Genomic DNA, 15700 nt, shown 5'->3' with positions numbered 1-15700 from the left:
ATCATCACTATCATCACCATCACCATCACCATCATCATCACCATCACCATCATCATCATCATCACCATCACCATCATCATCACCATCACCATCATCATCATCATCATCATCATCATCATCCCACCACCACCACCACCAACACCAACACCACCACCACCACCAACACCAACACCACCACCATCACCATCATCATTTTGACCCTAACCAGGTTCTGGTCTCTGTGGTGCCGTTCCAGCCCTCTTACTCCCCACTGCCATCGGTGCACCACTGCCACTGCCGGTAACCTGTGTGCCGTAACCACTGCTTGTGAAGGTGCCCACACCTGCACTTGGGCTTTGTTGGATGATGGTAAAGGGCTTTGAGCTCTTATGCTTAGAACCCTTGCGATGGTGCTTGGTCACAGGAGGGTAGGGTGTGACCACGCCCGTCAACTGATCTGTTGATAGCACACAAAGACAAATAAACATGGGAATTGATCACGTGGCAACATATTGTAGTCCCACATGTAGACTTTCATGTAGGTAAACCGAGTGAAACATCAGCTAAAAATGATCTTTCAGAGTCAAGAAAGGGAATATTTCAACTAAATAAAAACGATTTCTAAAATATATGGAATATAGATGTCTGTTTCATGGATGTAAAGATGTGAAATGTGTTATTTCAATTTTCAGCAACAATTTGGGAAGGGTCTTTTGTTTACCCCCCCCCCCCCCGGTTAACTGGCGCTTGAAAAAATATCAACCAGCTACAACTTTGTAAGGTTGCACCGTTAGAAGATAATCAACAATAATTCATATTATTGGCCCTTTGCCCAAATTAAGGACAGGCTCTCAAATAAAGTTAAAGTGTCTTCATTCAGTCTTCTCCCAGAAAACCTACATCTTTAATGGAAAAGACCCATGCATTCATTAAAGATAAAGAGATGATTCACTTTTATAAACTTGTTTATAGAAACTCCCGAAAGGAACTCAGCAGGACAGCGCTTTGCTGGTAAACGCCAATCTGGTATAAAACCAATAACTAGGAAACATTTTACGTCTAGGTTAATCAGTCATAGTGGCTGACCTTATAGACGACATATATTACTCTCGACCCTTTTTATCAAAGTGGAGACAATGGCAGAGTAGGGATTCGAACTCACAACCTTGCGATTATGAGCCCAATGCTCTAACCACTGGAGCACATGACCCATGGCATTTGTCTTTATTCCTTAACTTACCTTCGTAAGTCATCTGGAAAGGTGGATGACCTTCAGACATGGCAACCTTACTGGATGGAGGGAAGCTTGGAGAGCGGACAGACATCATCTCTGCCGGCGGAATCTGGTCGGTGTTTCCACTGGACATTATTATTACTTGCTGCAGATAACAAGAAACAAATAGTAAGTTAAGAGGCTTTTATAGGAGGAGATTATAATTTGTTTAACAAATTTTCGGCATTACTCCTATTTGTTTAAGATCAGTATGCTTGATCTGTAATGAAAATCATAAGATCAGTATGCTCGATCTGTATGAAAATCATAAATCATAAGTCAGAAAAAATTGGAACCAGCGGGATTCGAACCTGCCATCTACTGCTTTCCGGGCAGCGACTCAACCACCAGGCTATTCTGGTTCACGGTTAAGCCACGATGAACTGGAATTCAAATACCCTCGATCCTCTTCTTTCTGACTCATTACTATTCAAATGCCGTCCGCCGTGGACAATAGATAGTAAATTAAGAGGCTTTTCTAGGAGATTATAATTTGTTTAACAAATTTTCGGCATTACTCCTATTTGTTTAAGATCAGTATGCTCGATCTGTAAGAAACAAATAGCAAAACATAATAGCCATTGAAGAAAAAATAATCAAATGTTCCAATTGTCAGGGTTTTGTGCAATCGCAGACACTGACAATTCAAACATTTCACAATAAACAATCTAACAATGTCATAGCTACATTGTATCATAGCATTGTGGCCCAGTGGATTATTCTTCTGACTATGAAACAGAGGGATGTGTGTTCGAATCCCAGCCATGGTGTTATTTCCTCCAGCAACACATTCTTCCACACTGTGTCGCACTCAACCCTAGATGATAGACAATAACGATTACTTTGCATTTGGATGTCAGCAAACTCCCTACGAAAGCAGACTGTTAAATACGTAACCTACCCTCAAATCCAATTTAAGTGTTTGGTTCTTGTACATCAATGTCTCTATGGACTTGCTCTTTTGTAATAGCCAATTTTTATATAGCGCTTTTCCCAGAACGGCTCAAAGCGCTTTACAGCATCTTACTACCCCAGTCATTGGATTCATTTTAATCCGCACAAAAAGTGTGCAATATCCACTCCCTGGGGAGCATTTCTTGCATTCGTCACAGCCTCATTATAGCGCTGGCAAATTCAAACATACAATAACTATCGCATCCTACCGGTTACCCATTTAGCACCTGGGTCCAGAGTGGCCAAGTGTGGATTAACACCTTGCAAAAGGACACTGGACTGTGTTGGGATTCTAACACACGACCCTCTGTTTACAAGGCGAGAGTCAGAACCACTGCACCACAGCTCGTCCACTTTCACACTTAAATGATTTTAAATCATTTAAGTGTGAAAGTGGACGATAGTTACATGTACTGTCTACAAGCCAAAACGTCATCTACGTGTATGTTCACACCATCGTTCCTCCAATATCAACATAAAACATATGGTGAAAGTTCATTTGCTCATGCAGCTCCTGTTTGAGAGAACAAGTTCCCAATTCCCTATTTCGGTTGACATTTCGAAACAGCTTTAAAACTTGCTTACTAGAAATGTACCTCGATTCAACAAAGTGACCTCAGCAACATACGTTTTTTTTTATGAAGCGCATAGAGACATTGTTATATCATGTGATATGCCCTAAATAAAACCCGACCATTAATATCATTATCACTATTACCTTCTGTGCAGCTTGACTGCTGGTGGGAGTGGTTCCACTTCCGACTTTCGTGAAGGTGATCTTCATGGTAGAGGGCGCCGCACTGCTGCCGCTAGACGCCCTACCCTTTGACCTTCCCTCCGACGACGAGGAGAGCTTAGCAGAGGTCAGGGCGCTGAGGAAGGAGGCAGGGCTGCTGGAATACGAGGACGAGGATGACGGAGGGCGCCGTTTGGCCAACTCATCGAGCTGCTCAAGATCGGGGGATGCTGGATAACAAAAGGAATCACAATCTACCAAGTGAGCCAGAAAAACTTAAAACCTCAAAAATCACTGATTTTTTAAAAAATTTTTAAGCCTAGAAAGGGAGACATCAGGCCATCAGGGGGCCTTAAGGCTAATATAATGAGGGATCTTTGGAAACAGAGAAAAAGGCAAGACAATTTTCAGATGAGATTTTGTGTGCCATTTACATGAGCTGTAAAATTTTACCGTTACACTTACACAAAAATCCTGTGACTTCTCACGTCCATCCCATCCCATCGGGAAAGACTTTGTATTTGACCTCTTAACCCTCACAATCTATCTTGAAGGTGGTCGACCATTGGTCGGCAGATGAAACCAAACTTGGCCACCTTTTTTTATCGACGTTGGGAGTGACTTGCAAAGTTCGAAATGTTGCGTAACTTCAAGGCCCTGTCTTACAGAGTTACAATGGATCCCATATACTACAACCATAGAAAGCCAGCCACATCAACATCTAAACGGCATGTTTATTCAAAATATTTCTAGATACGATGTACATTCACACACTCATCATGTTCTTGAAAATTCATTGTGGTTTTCTTTGTTTACTAAGGACATTGTGCAAAATTTCCAGCTGTACATGACATCACAAATCAAAATCTTTAAACTTGTAATAACTTTCTTAATCTTTGATGGATTTTCCTCAAACCTTCACCATTATCTTTCATTATCTTTTCTGCTAATTTTACATCACACATTTTGTCAGGGTGGACTTCCCCTTTAAATCTTAAAACAGAAACACTCTCCACGATAAAACACTCTCGATACTTACACTTTGGCAAGACGGTCCCCGGAGGAAGTACAACGTATTTACTTTCACTGGAACCATCCGATGAAGCTCTCGATTCATCTCCTAATGAAAGGTTAAAAGGAAAGGAAGAATAATGAAGAACCAGGGGGCCTGTATCACAAAACTTACTATGATCAATTTGCAATGACAGTTAAAAGCAACTGAAATACTTCATTCTGATTGGCTAATAGTATATTCGTTACAGAAATTGTACATGTTATTATAACAAATTTTTTCTGAAACAGGACCCCGCTATTCATCTTATCTTCCAATGGGAAGCATGTGAACTTATCCAGTGAATACATAGAAGCCTAGCCACATTTATTACACTAATAAAAACAGCTAATGTATGTTGACAGAGTCGAATGAACTGGGGAGCATTTCATCAACATTTTTTGTGTAACAAGTATTCAGATCTGACATTTTTCCTTGATTTTGATTGGCTGAGAGGTACTGTTCCCATGGTGACTGTCGGATGAAACAGGACTTGTAGGATAAAACATCTGACAAGTCCTTTCATAAAAAGGTTCTTCTGGGTCCTGGGGTCCTGTAACACACAGCTTAGTTATGATCGTAGAACATTTTTCTACAATTGATTCCATTGACTACAATGTACAATCAATTGTAAAAATCAAGTGTACGATTAATCGCTAACCTTTGTGTTACGGGACCCTAGTTTAAAATATAAAATAAGTTCAGTGTATGGGTGGAAAGTCGTCTGAACGACAGAGGGTTCGTAGCCTGGAAAAGAGTTTGCTGCGGATATAAAATTCTCACACCTATAAAGATGAAACAAGAGTATTAGTGCATGTATTTGTCCACAAAACCCTGAAAGACACCAAAATATAGGATGAAAAACTTTAATTTAAAAATAAATAGTGATTTATTAGCCTGATTTGATAACCACCTCCAAGATGCATTTAGCAGTAACTTATGCCATGTTTTTGAAAATTCAAATGTCTGCTGGCTGTGTTGACTGCTTTCTGTAACTCAAAAGTATTCAGGGTAGAATGTAAATCACTTTTATCTAAGGCATGCTGGGTTCATCCAGAGTTCATGTGTTGCAGTACAGGGGCTTGTTGCAGAAAGAGTTGCGTTTCAGTTGCGCATGATTTTTAGAGTTGCGATTGATTGCAACTCTTTCTGCAACGGGCCCAGATTCGCTCTACACACGTGTTCATTGAAACCTACCCTCATTCATTTTCAAACTTTGGTTTACATCTCCAAAATTTTAATATAGTTCAACACCAGACACAGTTTGAAAACCTCCTTGAATTTCTTTTTTAAAAGCCAAAACGTTTGCAGGAGCAAATACTGGATCAGGAAATTATGACATCATTGAAGAAAGTCGTTACCTTCTTTTTTGGCTGTTTGCTCTGGATCGGGTAGCGATGCATTGTGGGCATGGGCCATATTAGCCACCTGATTGGCCGTCATCGTGTATGCCGTCTGAGGGATGAACCTCGGCGTCAGAGGAACTAGTCTCCTACCCTCTGATGACCATTCCATGGAATTATTCTCACCGCTAACCCTGAAGGAGTCAGACATACAGAGTCAACAGTCAAACAGAGGGAGAAAGTCGAGGAAAGAATATAATCTAGTAATTAATTAAAAATAAATACATGTAAATCTTTAGTTCATTGACCCTAATGACCTTTGGCCTTGATCATGTGTCCTGAAACTTACACCAAACTGTTCTGAGACACTTGATTGCCTTTTTGTCGAGGTTTCATACTTTTGATGTTATGTACAATTACTCAAACTTCACTAGTCATTATCTCAGAATTACTTTTCCTATTTTTTTTTCCTGTCAAAATCAATTCATAAGTGCACAGATTGTACGAGTTCAGTTCAGAATCTGAATCCCCAAATACCTTTCGGCAATCGTTGTCAGTTTCTCATCGTTGACAGCTCTGCGGACTTCAGCTTTATGCCTCTCTGTGGAAACACTACATGGAAAGGATAAGATCAGTGAAAATAAAATTACTAACTTCAAAGTCTGCATGTGGGACTGCATATTGAAGTCACATTTAGTCCAACATGAAGACTTTCATGTAGGTAGAGATCATGAGTGACATCAACTAACATGAAAGTCTCCATGTGGGTCTACATGCAAATTGTCTTCCTACATGTAGATTTTTATGTAGGTAAATCAAGCGAGACATCATCTGACAATCTTTCAGAGTCAAGAAAGAAGGGAATGTTCTTTTGGGTTTTCCAATAATTTCCGACTAAATTTCTAAGGAAATGTGGAAAAAAGAGGGCTGTTTCATGGACGTAAAGATATGAATTGTGATATTTCAGCGACTTTTGCCTACCGTCTGTTCATTAAAAGCACAAATTAATTTACAGTCGGCAATCTACAGTGCATCAAGGGGTGTCCAATGTCTACACACTTTAAAACTTGACCTTAAGAGAATACATAAATTTCTTTAAAATTTTACAAAATTTTTAATTGATACTGTCCCTCATATTCTAAAGAGTAATTCTGCCAAAAAAAATATATTTACAAATGCAAGGAATTGAAAATTTTCTTTAAAAAAACTGCGGCCTATCTTTTCAAGTTGGGAAAAAATGGTGACCCACGTCAGTGCACCAATTGACTCCACACACGTTTCAGGGATTTTTTTTAAGAAAGGGTGCATTTTGAGGTAGTCACAGAAAATACCTGAAATGCAATATTATTTCATCACCATTTTGATTCAAGATTTTTTAATATTAGTCAGTGCATTTGGTATAGAGTTTGTGGTCACTGCGGGTCTTCTTCATAAGAATCACACATACATGTACACCCGCAAACAAGGGTCACTCCGCACACTTAGGGCACCATACCATGCTATTTCTACTTCTAAAATGTTAGGTCAGTAATACACCTATCAATTGTAAGACGCACCCCCCGACCCCCGGGGATGGTGCGTCACTTGTCAGATGTGAGTCGGATTTTCATGTACCATGACGCACCTGTGTGTCTCGACTGTGACGGACCTTTTCTTACGATGACTGTGCCTGGACGAAAAAATATGACGCACCAGTGCTAGATTTTGACTGACCATCGACTGTCTCCATGACGCACCCCGTCAAGTAAATCTCCGCGGGCGCGGCACGAACGTGCCGCTGTATGTACGGTACGTATCCGCGTACATCTCTCGCGAAGGAACCTTGCAAAGTACTATGGAATAATACCCATTCAGGGGGCGAATGCACGAGAGGGTCTTTGAAAGGACTGTCTTTGGTATCGCCCATTTTATGAGGCGCATTTTAATCATGAACTACCGTATTTGCCGGCGTATATAGGCAGCACTATTTTTTGATGAGAAAAAGAAGCAAAGTCGGGGTGCGGCCTATACGTGACGATAGTCATAAGCCGTGTCCCGCGAGCCCGCGAACGCTGAATACGTGGTCAAAACAGCACGTATGCGTACGTTTGGGACTACAGTGACGCTTCCATTGTAATGGTAGTTAAAACAGCGCGTTTATAGGATGAAATAGTAAAAAGCATGACTTAACTAAGAAAACATTTCGTGATAACTTATTTTTCAAATTAAATTCTATTTAGGTCTAAATTTGTTTCCATATATTAAACGTAGCAGAGCTCAGTCAGAGACCGTGCAACTCAAGCGATCTGACTCTGTCTGGGGGTCTGGGGCCTCCCTGGACCCTGGCAATAGCATGTGTAATAGTACGTTTGCAATATGTATTGGAAGACTTTTGTCAACAACATTAACAACCTATCTAATTGTAATGAATGTCTTTACTATTTATGAAATTATGTGGAACATTGATTTAACATGTTATCATTTCTATCTTCCTTGCAGGAGCCAGGAAGATTAGCAGCACCTCGCTCTTCATTTTTAAATTTATTTTTACATCGTCATCGATCATGGATAATGAAATTAAAATATTTACCTTTTGATATTTTCTATTGTTTTGCATCTCCAAGTCTCATCGGCCAAATAATAAAACCTACCTTGCGATGTGTGCTGTGGTCTGCTGCGGGAAATAGCGGTAGTGGTGATGATTCGCTGGTTGGTTGTGAATACAAATATTTTGGATGAATTGTGTGATGATAATGGTGACAATAATGATATAAGAACGATTGCGTCAATGAATTGCCATAAAATGATAATTAAAGTTACAACATTGAGATGGATATGAGTGATTTAGATTTTAACTTGTTAGGCATGGATTATTATGATGGCGACGAGGATGATGATGATAGAGCACGTTTATGTTGACAATAGTAAATGATGATGCACGATTTGCGTGCGACGATAAAGATGACACGGTGATACACGAAGTTTGCATGCAATTTAATATTCTATTGCAGGTGGAAAAATAGCGTAAGTATTAAAAAGAATCATGCCGCCTTCAATATTTTCCCGCTGAAAGAGACCGAGGGAACATGACAAGGTATGTCAATTAAAATTGCTTTGTGCGTGAATTAATAACGGTCTTTTTCAAGACCACAAACTTCCCGGGGGGGGGGGGCACTTCCATTCATGAGTGGATACCATGCGCGACCATGGGGTTTCGAAAAGCACCCTAAACACGTAATTTCCATATTCTGAAAATGCACCCCTTAACAAGTATTGGCGTGTGAAACCCTACCCTTAACAAGTATTGGAAACAAACGATACTCTTGGCAAATATTCCCTGAAATGAACCCTTAAACAATTAAGTACAGGAATGTTTTATTGTTACGGGTCCTTTGGTCGTCGGCTTTACCTAATTTGGTTTAGTACGACCCCACCTCCTACACCTCGCGCAAATCAGACAATTTATTCGACCCTAAACACGTAATTTTCCTAGCGAAATAGATACCCTTTTTTCCTTATTTTTGTGTTTTGACACCCTTATCACGTTACGTACGTAACCCTATCGTGAAAAAGACATCCTTTTTATGTTTTTTTTGGTCGCGCATGGTATCCACTCGTCAATGTAAGTGCCCCCCCCCCCCGGGTTCATCTTTATTCATAGGCGGCGGGGGGGGGGCAGGTCCCCCAAAAAAATTGAGATGGGGGGACGATCCCCCCTAAATTTCTAGTTGATAACTTTTTTTTTTTGCTTGTCAATTTTGTTTCCTGCATCCCCCTCCCCTAAATTCTGGTGGACCCCCCCTAAAATTTAGGTTGATGACCTTTTTTTTTTGCTTGTCAAATTATTTTACTTACATTTGTCCATCACTAAGGTAGACCCCCTCTAATTCTTTGGGCTTCCGCCGCCAATGTCTTTATTTCACTTGGTCTTTACCTCTCTCTCACTCTTTATTTTTTCAATTCAATTCTGGTTTTATTGTGAAAATGGTACATGAAAAAGTCCGAAGACTCATATCATATTTACAAAGTAAAAATGTACATGTATATTATTAAAAGATTACAATATATCACGATTCTAGTGCTTGACAAATAATCAACAAATAAAGCCAGAAAAAATAATTTGGACAATCTCAAAAAAAGATTATTGATTGAAATTATAACATTGTAAAACTATCATCGTCAAAATCACATCAGCAAAGTTGCGAGTATTAAAAACATATATAAATTAACATTTACACTTTTAAAATATCATATTTAAAACAAGAAAAATATGTACATGTATAAAAAAATTGTAAATAGCAAGACAATATATAAGTCCTATAAAAATATAAACCAAATCAATGTTGTGAATAATTGCAATTTCAAATTAGTTTGAGCCTTGTATGACAGTCATAAAACTAAAGCGAAATAAATACGATGTTACAATAGATTGGTATGAAGTCTGGAATTAACCATGTGATATACTGTAGATAGTACACCACCAGTCACAATCCCTTGACCACCCGTTTACCTGCCTAAACCAGAGAATAGCAAATTCAGTGCACTGAATCCAATGTTCTCCGGCCGAAACAGGCAAATAGGTATATAGTCAAAGAAATGTGACTGGTACAGTATATGCTTTATAGTAAAAAAATAAACTAACCAAAAAACTATTGAAGTTGGGCAGAATTATTTACATATCGAACAGTCGTATTACATGTAGGTGGAACTCAAGTAAGTAAAAAAAAAGAACATTGGAATAAAAAGGTGACAAACCTAACATAAAATCAATAAGATTAAAGATAAACAATAAAGGGGAGTACAAAACGTTGCTTAAAAAAATAAAGCTGCATATAAAATTACATTATATTACAGAGTTCAACAATTGCACAAAGTGGGGGATTAGCGACTGTTGGTATCTTTTTGTTCTAGTCCGAGGAATCTCAAGATGATGTGCATTTCTTAGGGAAAGACCAGTTCTAACCCTACGGGTTTCAGGCAAGAAGTGGTGATGTCGTTTCGATTTTAGCAACGAGCGTGCAAATCCTTCAACAAGTTCACTCCGTCTGTCTTTAAGAGATGACACATTCATACTTTGTAGAAGTTCAATGTATGTCAAGACATTTGGCCAGGCAATGATACGCAGAGCCCTCTTCTGAACCCACTCAATGCTAGCGGATTGTTGGCAGGTAATGCTAAATGCCCAAACAGGCACGGCAAACTCAATCAATGGCCTGATGTACATCTTGTAGATTATTTATCTCATGTGACATCACCGACTTCAATAAAAAAAAACATTGAAACACTGCCCGTGCTTGTGTGTTTATTTAAAGGACAAGTCCACCCAACAAAAACTTGATTTGAATAAAAAGAGAAAAATTCAACAAGCATAACACTGAAAATTTCATCAAAATCGGATGTAAAATAAGAACGAGCCAGCTACATCCAAATGAGAGAGTCGATGATGTTATTCACTCACTATTTCTTTTGTTTTTTATTGTTTGAAATATGAAATATTTTGATTTTCTCGTCATTGTCATGTGAAATGAAGTTTCATTCCTCCCTGAACACGTGGAATTCCATTATTTTAACATTTTGTGCTTCAGGCAAGGAAGTCCTAATCGTCAAATTCGTAAAAATTGAAATATTGTATAATTCAAACAATACAAAACAAAAGAAATAGTGACATCATCAACTCTCTCTTTTGGATGTATAACTGGCTCGTTCATATAACTGTTTTGTAAAAATAAGCGAAACTTTGAAATGTCATAACTTTCTTATTTTACATCCAATTTTGATGAAATCTTCAGCATTGTGCTTGTCTGATTTTTCTCTATTGATTCAAATCAACATTTTCTGAGGTGGACTTGACCTTCAACTTTATTTGTACGAAAAGAAAACGTTAATTGAAAGAAATAAAATATATTCGCCGCGCTTGTTTACTGTCGCAGCGCTTGTTTATCTCCGCCACTCTTGTTTACCTCCGCAGCTCTTGTTTTCATCCGCAGCGCTTGATTACCTCGATCGGCCGTTTCTTCACGTCGATGGTGGATTATTTTCCTAATTGCGTCGCCTTCCGAAAAAGATGAAATAGTAAGAAGAATTACAGCATGCGTGTTTATTATTTCCCATTCTGCGGCGATTGTTGAACAATATTCCAACCAAGATTTTTTCCGACTTCGCCGGGAATTCTGTCATGCATTTTTTTTTCAAAGATGATTCGCAAAATGGGGGTGCGGCCTTTACGCCGGCAAATACGGTATTATTAAGCAACGGTTTTTGTTCACCAACAAATGAATAAAATATGTTGGCAGGCATTAAAAAAAAAAACAATGTCCTACGGCGCATCATAAATCCGCAACACGAAAGACGTCCTTTGCAAAGAACACCCCCCCCCCCATGAGAATCAGTTTTTGATCTGAGAGGAACGACGTACGAGACGCGTGCTGCATGCAAGACTTGTTTTTCATCCTGAGCCATCGTGCGGGCTTGCGGGCTGGATATATAAAAATGGATCTAAAGAAAAGTGAAATAACTTCTTATGCAAGGTGACAGAAAATTCAAGACAAGATTTTAATCCAAGGATGAGCATGCAGGGTTGAAATATAAACGCCCAACGACGTGAGTAAAGTGCGCGGACAGACCCGTTCGTACCATGCTGAGGCTTTATGACGCACCCCGGTAAAATGACTGACTATGACGCACCTATTCTCCATGCTCTGACTGACCAATTGCCTCCATGACGGTACCCTGAGTCACTACTTTGTTGGTAAATGACCCACCCATGACGCACCATTCCCGGGGGTCGAGGGGTGCGTCTTACAATTGATAGGTGTATAATATACAAATACATCAGGCTTTGAGTAAGTATAGCGCGAATTATTTTCTGTGGTTGGACTGGAATTATCGCTCTACAATTTCGAAATAAAGGCCTGGTATATTTGACTTACATCCTTCATAATTTATTGATGTAGAACAATAGTCTATCTACTCTTGTACACGTAGTTCATCTCTTCTTAATCTGAATAGACAAAACGCTGCGCAAACTGATCTACTTTTCCAAAAACCACATGCTTAGCAGAATGCGGCTTTATGCCTGCACCGTCCATTCACGGGACTTGCCCGGTAGAATCAATGAGCTGACTGGTGTGCCTGAGAGATTGCATGATGATCTGTGATGTCAATGACAGAATAGTATTATTATTATTATTTGTTGGCGTCACCTGTGCCTGGGAGGTGAAACGCGAACTGAATCACTGTGACCCACAGGTCTCTCCTCCCGATATAACTGATTGGGGGGAATGCAGGTGGACTATTATATAGTAGACTATTACAGTAGACTACTATATAGTAGACTATTCCGTCATTGACAACGGAAAAGCAAATTTTCTTCGGAGTGCGTTTCATTTTTGACATCATCGCAAAACAGTGAGAAAATGTTTGGTCACATGATGCTATTCAAACCAATCAGCATACAGGATTTAATCTATGTAGGATATAATATTTTATATTTACCTAAGGGTGGTTGCAATAGTTCTGAGAAGACTTTTCTTCTCGGGTGTGAGGTCACCCTGTGCCCTGAAGGCACTAATGACGGATGAGTAGGCCTCCAGTTCAAGCCTCCGCAAGACGCTCCTGCACTCCTTCTCCTCCATATCGAGTAGTCTCGGCCACATGGTGATTGATTTAATCTGTCCTTGTGTCCGATGACCAAATCACATGCTGTAATCTGTAAAGAACAATGTCAAGCATAAGTGCATTACAGACAGAGTTGATTATGACCATTAATAAAAAAAATCCTGTTTTGACTTTAGTATAGATCAAATCCAACACAAAAGCATTGAAAACTTCAGTTGATCAGAAGAAAAAAATATCACAGTGTAATCTGTAATGTCAAAACATAACAGGTAGAGTTGATCACGATCAGTAATAAAAAAATCCTGGTTTTAATCGCTTGAGCGGTAGAGGGTATTCATTTGTCTCGCAATCTACTATGGTCAACAAGGAAATTCGTGATCACTCTCGCAAAAAGTGTTCAGTGGCTTTCTATGAAATTCGAGATCATTCTCGCAAAAAGTGTTCACTAGCTTACAAGTTCACGAGCTTTCGAGTGCTGCTGCAACTCTTTATCAAGTGACGAAAATTTCATCACTTGATATGTTGACCATAGTAGATTGCGAGACAAATTAATACCCTCTAGCGATTATTTCAATCCGCAATAATGAACCTATTTAGTATTAATCCTGGTTTTGTTTTGTATAAATCCCATACAAAAAGCATTGAAAAGTTCGGTTGATCAGGAGAAAAAAAGGAAAAATATCAGAGTACTTAAGCTCACAGGGCCGGCCCAGGGTCAATTTTGTTGAATAAGCCATGCTAAAGTACTGGGTTCCAAATCCAAAACCAACAAAAATTTACAAGGGCACTGCACAGATGCAGATTCCCCTCAGAAAAAAAAGAACAATATTTTTACACGGGCGCAAGCTAGTTTCAATAATCTTTGACTTTACTAAGCTAAGCGCACATGTCAAACGACAGATAAGTTTAATCACAGAGGCTAAGAATAAGATCATTAAGAATAGACTGTCTTCACATCAATTGGTATCAGAATTTAAAGACCGAAAACTGAACTTGCCGTCAGTCAAACTCAAAGACAATAGAAAAAGATCTAACTTTATGATAATGGGCATGGGATTTGTATAAAATTAAACAAACTTCCTTCCTGTTTTCTAATTCTATAGTATCAGAGTATATACTATAGGGCCGCTAGGGCCTACTAACTATAATATTAAACAGGTCGTCAAAGTAGACTCGATAACAAAGAAGCTACAGCCCAGGAAATCAACATTGATCAGAATTTAAGATCACTGGAACAATTGAATTCGCACAGCAAGCGCAGGCCGGAGCTCCCTGGGTTAATATTAGTATAAAAAAATAAAGTCGTGTAGGCCTACCGTAAGTTACTTGTGTAGCATAAAAAAATGGCAGTGTATACAGCCACACGCGTGTGTCTTTACCATCCAGCCACACGCGTGTGGTTATATCCAGAACACCTATCTGTGGATACCGCCACACGCCGCCAGTAATAACAGTAAAACGCATATGTAGGTCTGACCGTCTATATCACGATCAAAATAACCTCATTTCTTCATTAAATTCTTACATTCTAAACCACTCTGATTTCTTTAAATCGTTTCAATTTCATTCTCACCGTCTTCTTTCCTTGCTTTTCTTGTCGTTACAAAAGGCCGCCTGTTAAATAGCAAATTTCCACACTTTTTCTACTTGTGTCGATTCTCTACTGACTCTAGGCTATGTGCGTGTACGTGCGTACGTACGAAACTCGGGATTCGTGCATGCTTAACGCTTGGTACGAAAATTATTCGTACCAAACGTAAACGTAACCCAAACTGTATATGTCTACTGCGCTGCGCTAACGCTGTATGGGTCTGCCACCGTACCGCGAAGGAAGCCAGAATCGACACAAGTAGAAAAAGAGAATTTGCTGTTAAACAGACGACCGTTTGTAACAAGACAAGAAAAGCAAGGAGAGAAGACGGTGAGAATGAAATTGAAATGATCTAAGGATATCAAAGCCAGGGGTTTAGAATGTAAGAATTTAAATTAATGAAGAAATTAGGTTATTTTGATCGTGATATAGACGGTCAGACCTACACACGTGTTTTACTGTTATTACTGGCGGCGTGTGGCGGTATCCACAGATAGGTGTTCTGGATATAACCACACGCGTGTGGCTGGATGGTAAAGACACACGCGTGTGGCTGTATACACTGCCTAAAAAAATTGCATTACAAACTTACAAATTTCGAAATTAATGCAACGCAAATTTTGTCTAGATTCAACGTTAAACAACGGTATATCGGTACAATTGTCATTGACGTTGGACCCATTATTCTAGCGGTCCAACCTTACTTACATAATCAAAATGAGGGACAAATTGTCGTGTCAAACTGTTCACCGTCTCGATTCGCTTTCCACTCGGCAACAAAAACGTAGGTTACGTATTTATGCGCATATGGGACTGAAGACAAGATGTGTATTCTCAACCGGCAAGACTACGCCACTACACCCGGCGGGAACGGAGGGAGGAAAGTCCCTCATAACTCTAAGGTCCCGGTAGAGTTAAATACGTACCTCTATGATGGTCCCTGTACACGTACACGCGAGCGCGGCCGATTGTATGTGTAGTATACACTGATAAGCGCATGCGCATTGTCATTGTATTTTTTAAATGGGAAATTAGACAGTGCCCCCTGGCCTGCCCCCTTTCAGTTCCGCTGCCCCTGCAGATTTGAGTAAAGGGTGCTAATTACATGCCATTACCTTACCTTAACAGACTAAAAAACTTGAACACACTGTACAATAGGCAGATTCAAATTAATGCG

At 39.4% G+C, this 15700-nt stretch overlaps 1 protein-coding gene across 1 annotated transcript in view; it reads right to left on the bottom strand.

The window, feature by feature from the left end:
- LOC121430302 (BRCA2-interacting transcriptional repressor EMSY-like) overlaps positions 1–15409 on the bottom strand; it is a 32709-nt gene extending 17300 nt beyond the window's left edge. The window contains exons 1-8 of the mRNA XM_041627581.1: positions 15232–15409; positions 12810–13016; positions 5874–5948; positions 5355–5530; positions 3982–4062; positions 2925–3172; positions 1220–1358; positions 206–436 (exon numbers count right to left, since the gene is read on the bottom strand). Coding sequence (XP_041483515.1) covers positions 206–436; positions 1220–1358; positions 2925–3172; positions 3982–4062; positions 5355–5530; positions 5874–5948; positions 12810–12970 — 1111 coding nt within the window. The 5' untranslated portion in view covers positions 12971–13016; positions 15232–15409. The remainder of the gene's footprint in view (positions 1–205; positions 437–1219; positions 1359–2924; positions 3173–3981; positions 4063–5354; positions 5531–5873; positions 5949–12809; positions 13017–15231) is intronic.
- Positions 15410–15700: the final 291 nt, after the last annotated feature.

The sequence above is a fragment of the Lytechinus variegatus genome, chromosome 16 (genome assembly GCF_018143015.1).
Source record: "Lytechinus variegatus isolate NC3 chromosome 16, Lvar_3.0, whole genome shotgun sequence".
In the NCBI taxonomy this organism is placed as follows: domain Eukaryota; kingdom Metazoa; phylum Echinodermata; class Echinoidea; order Temnopleuroida; family Toxopneustidae; genus Lytechinus; species Lytechinus variegatus.
The sequence above is the reverse complement of the archived record's forward strand: the minus strand, read 5'-3'. Positions and strand labels throughout refer to the sequence as shown.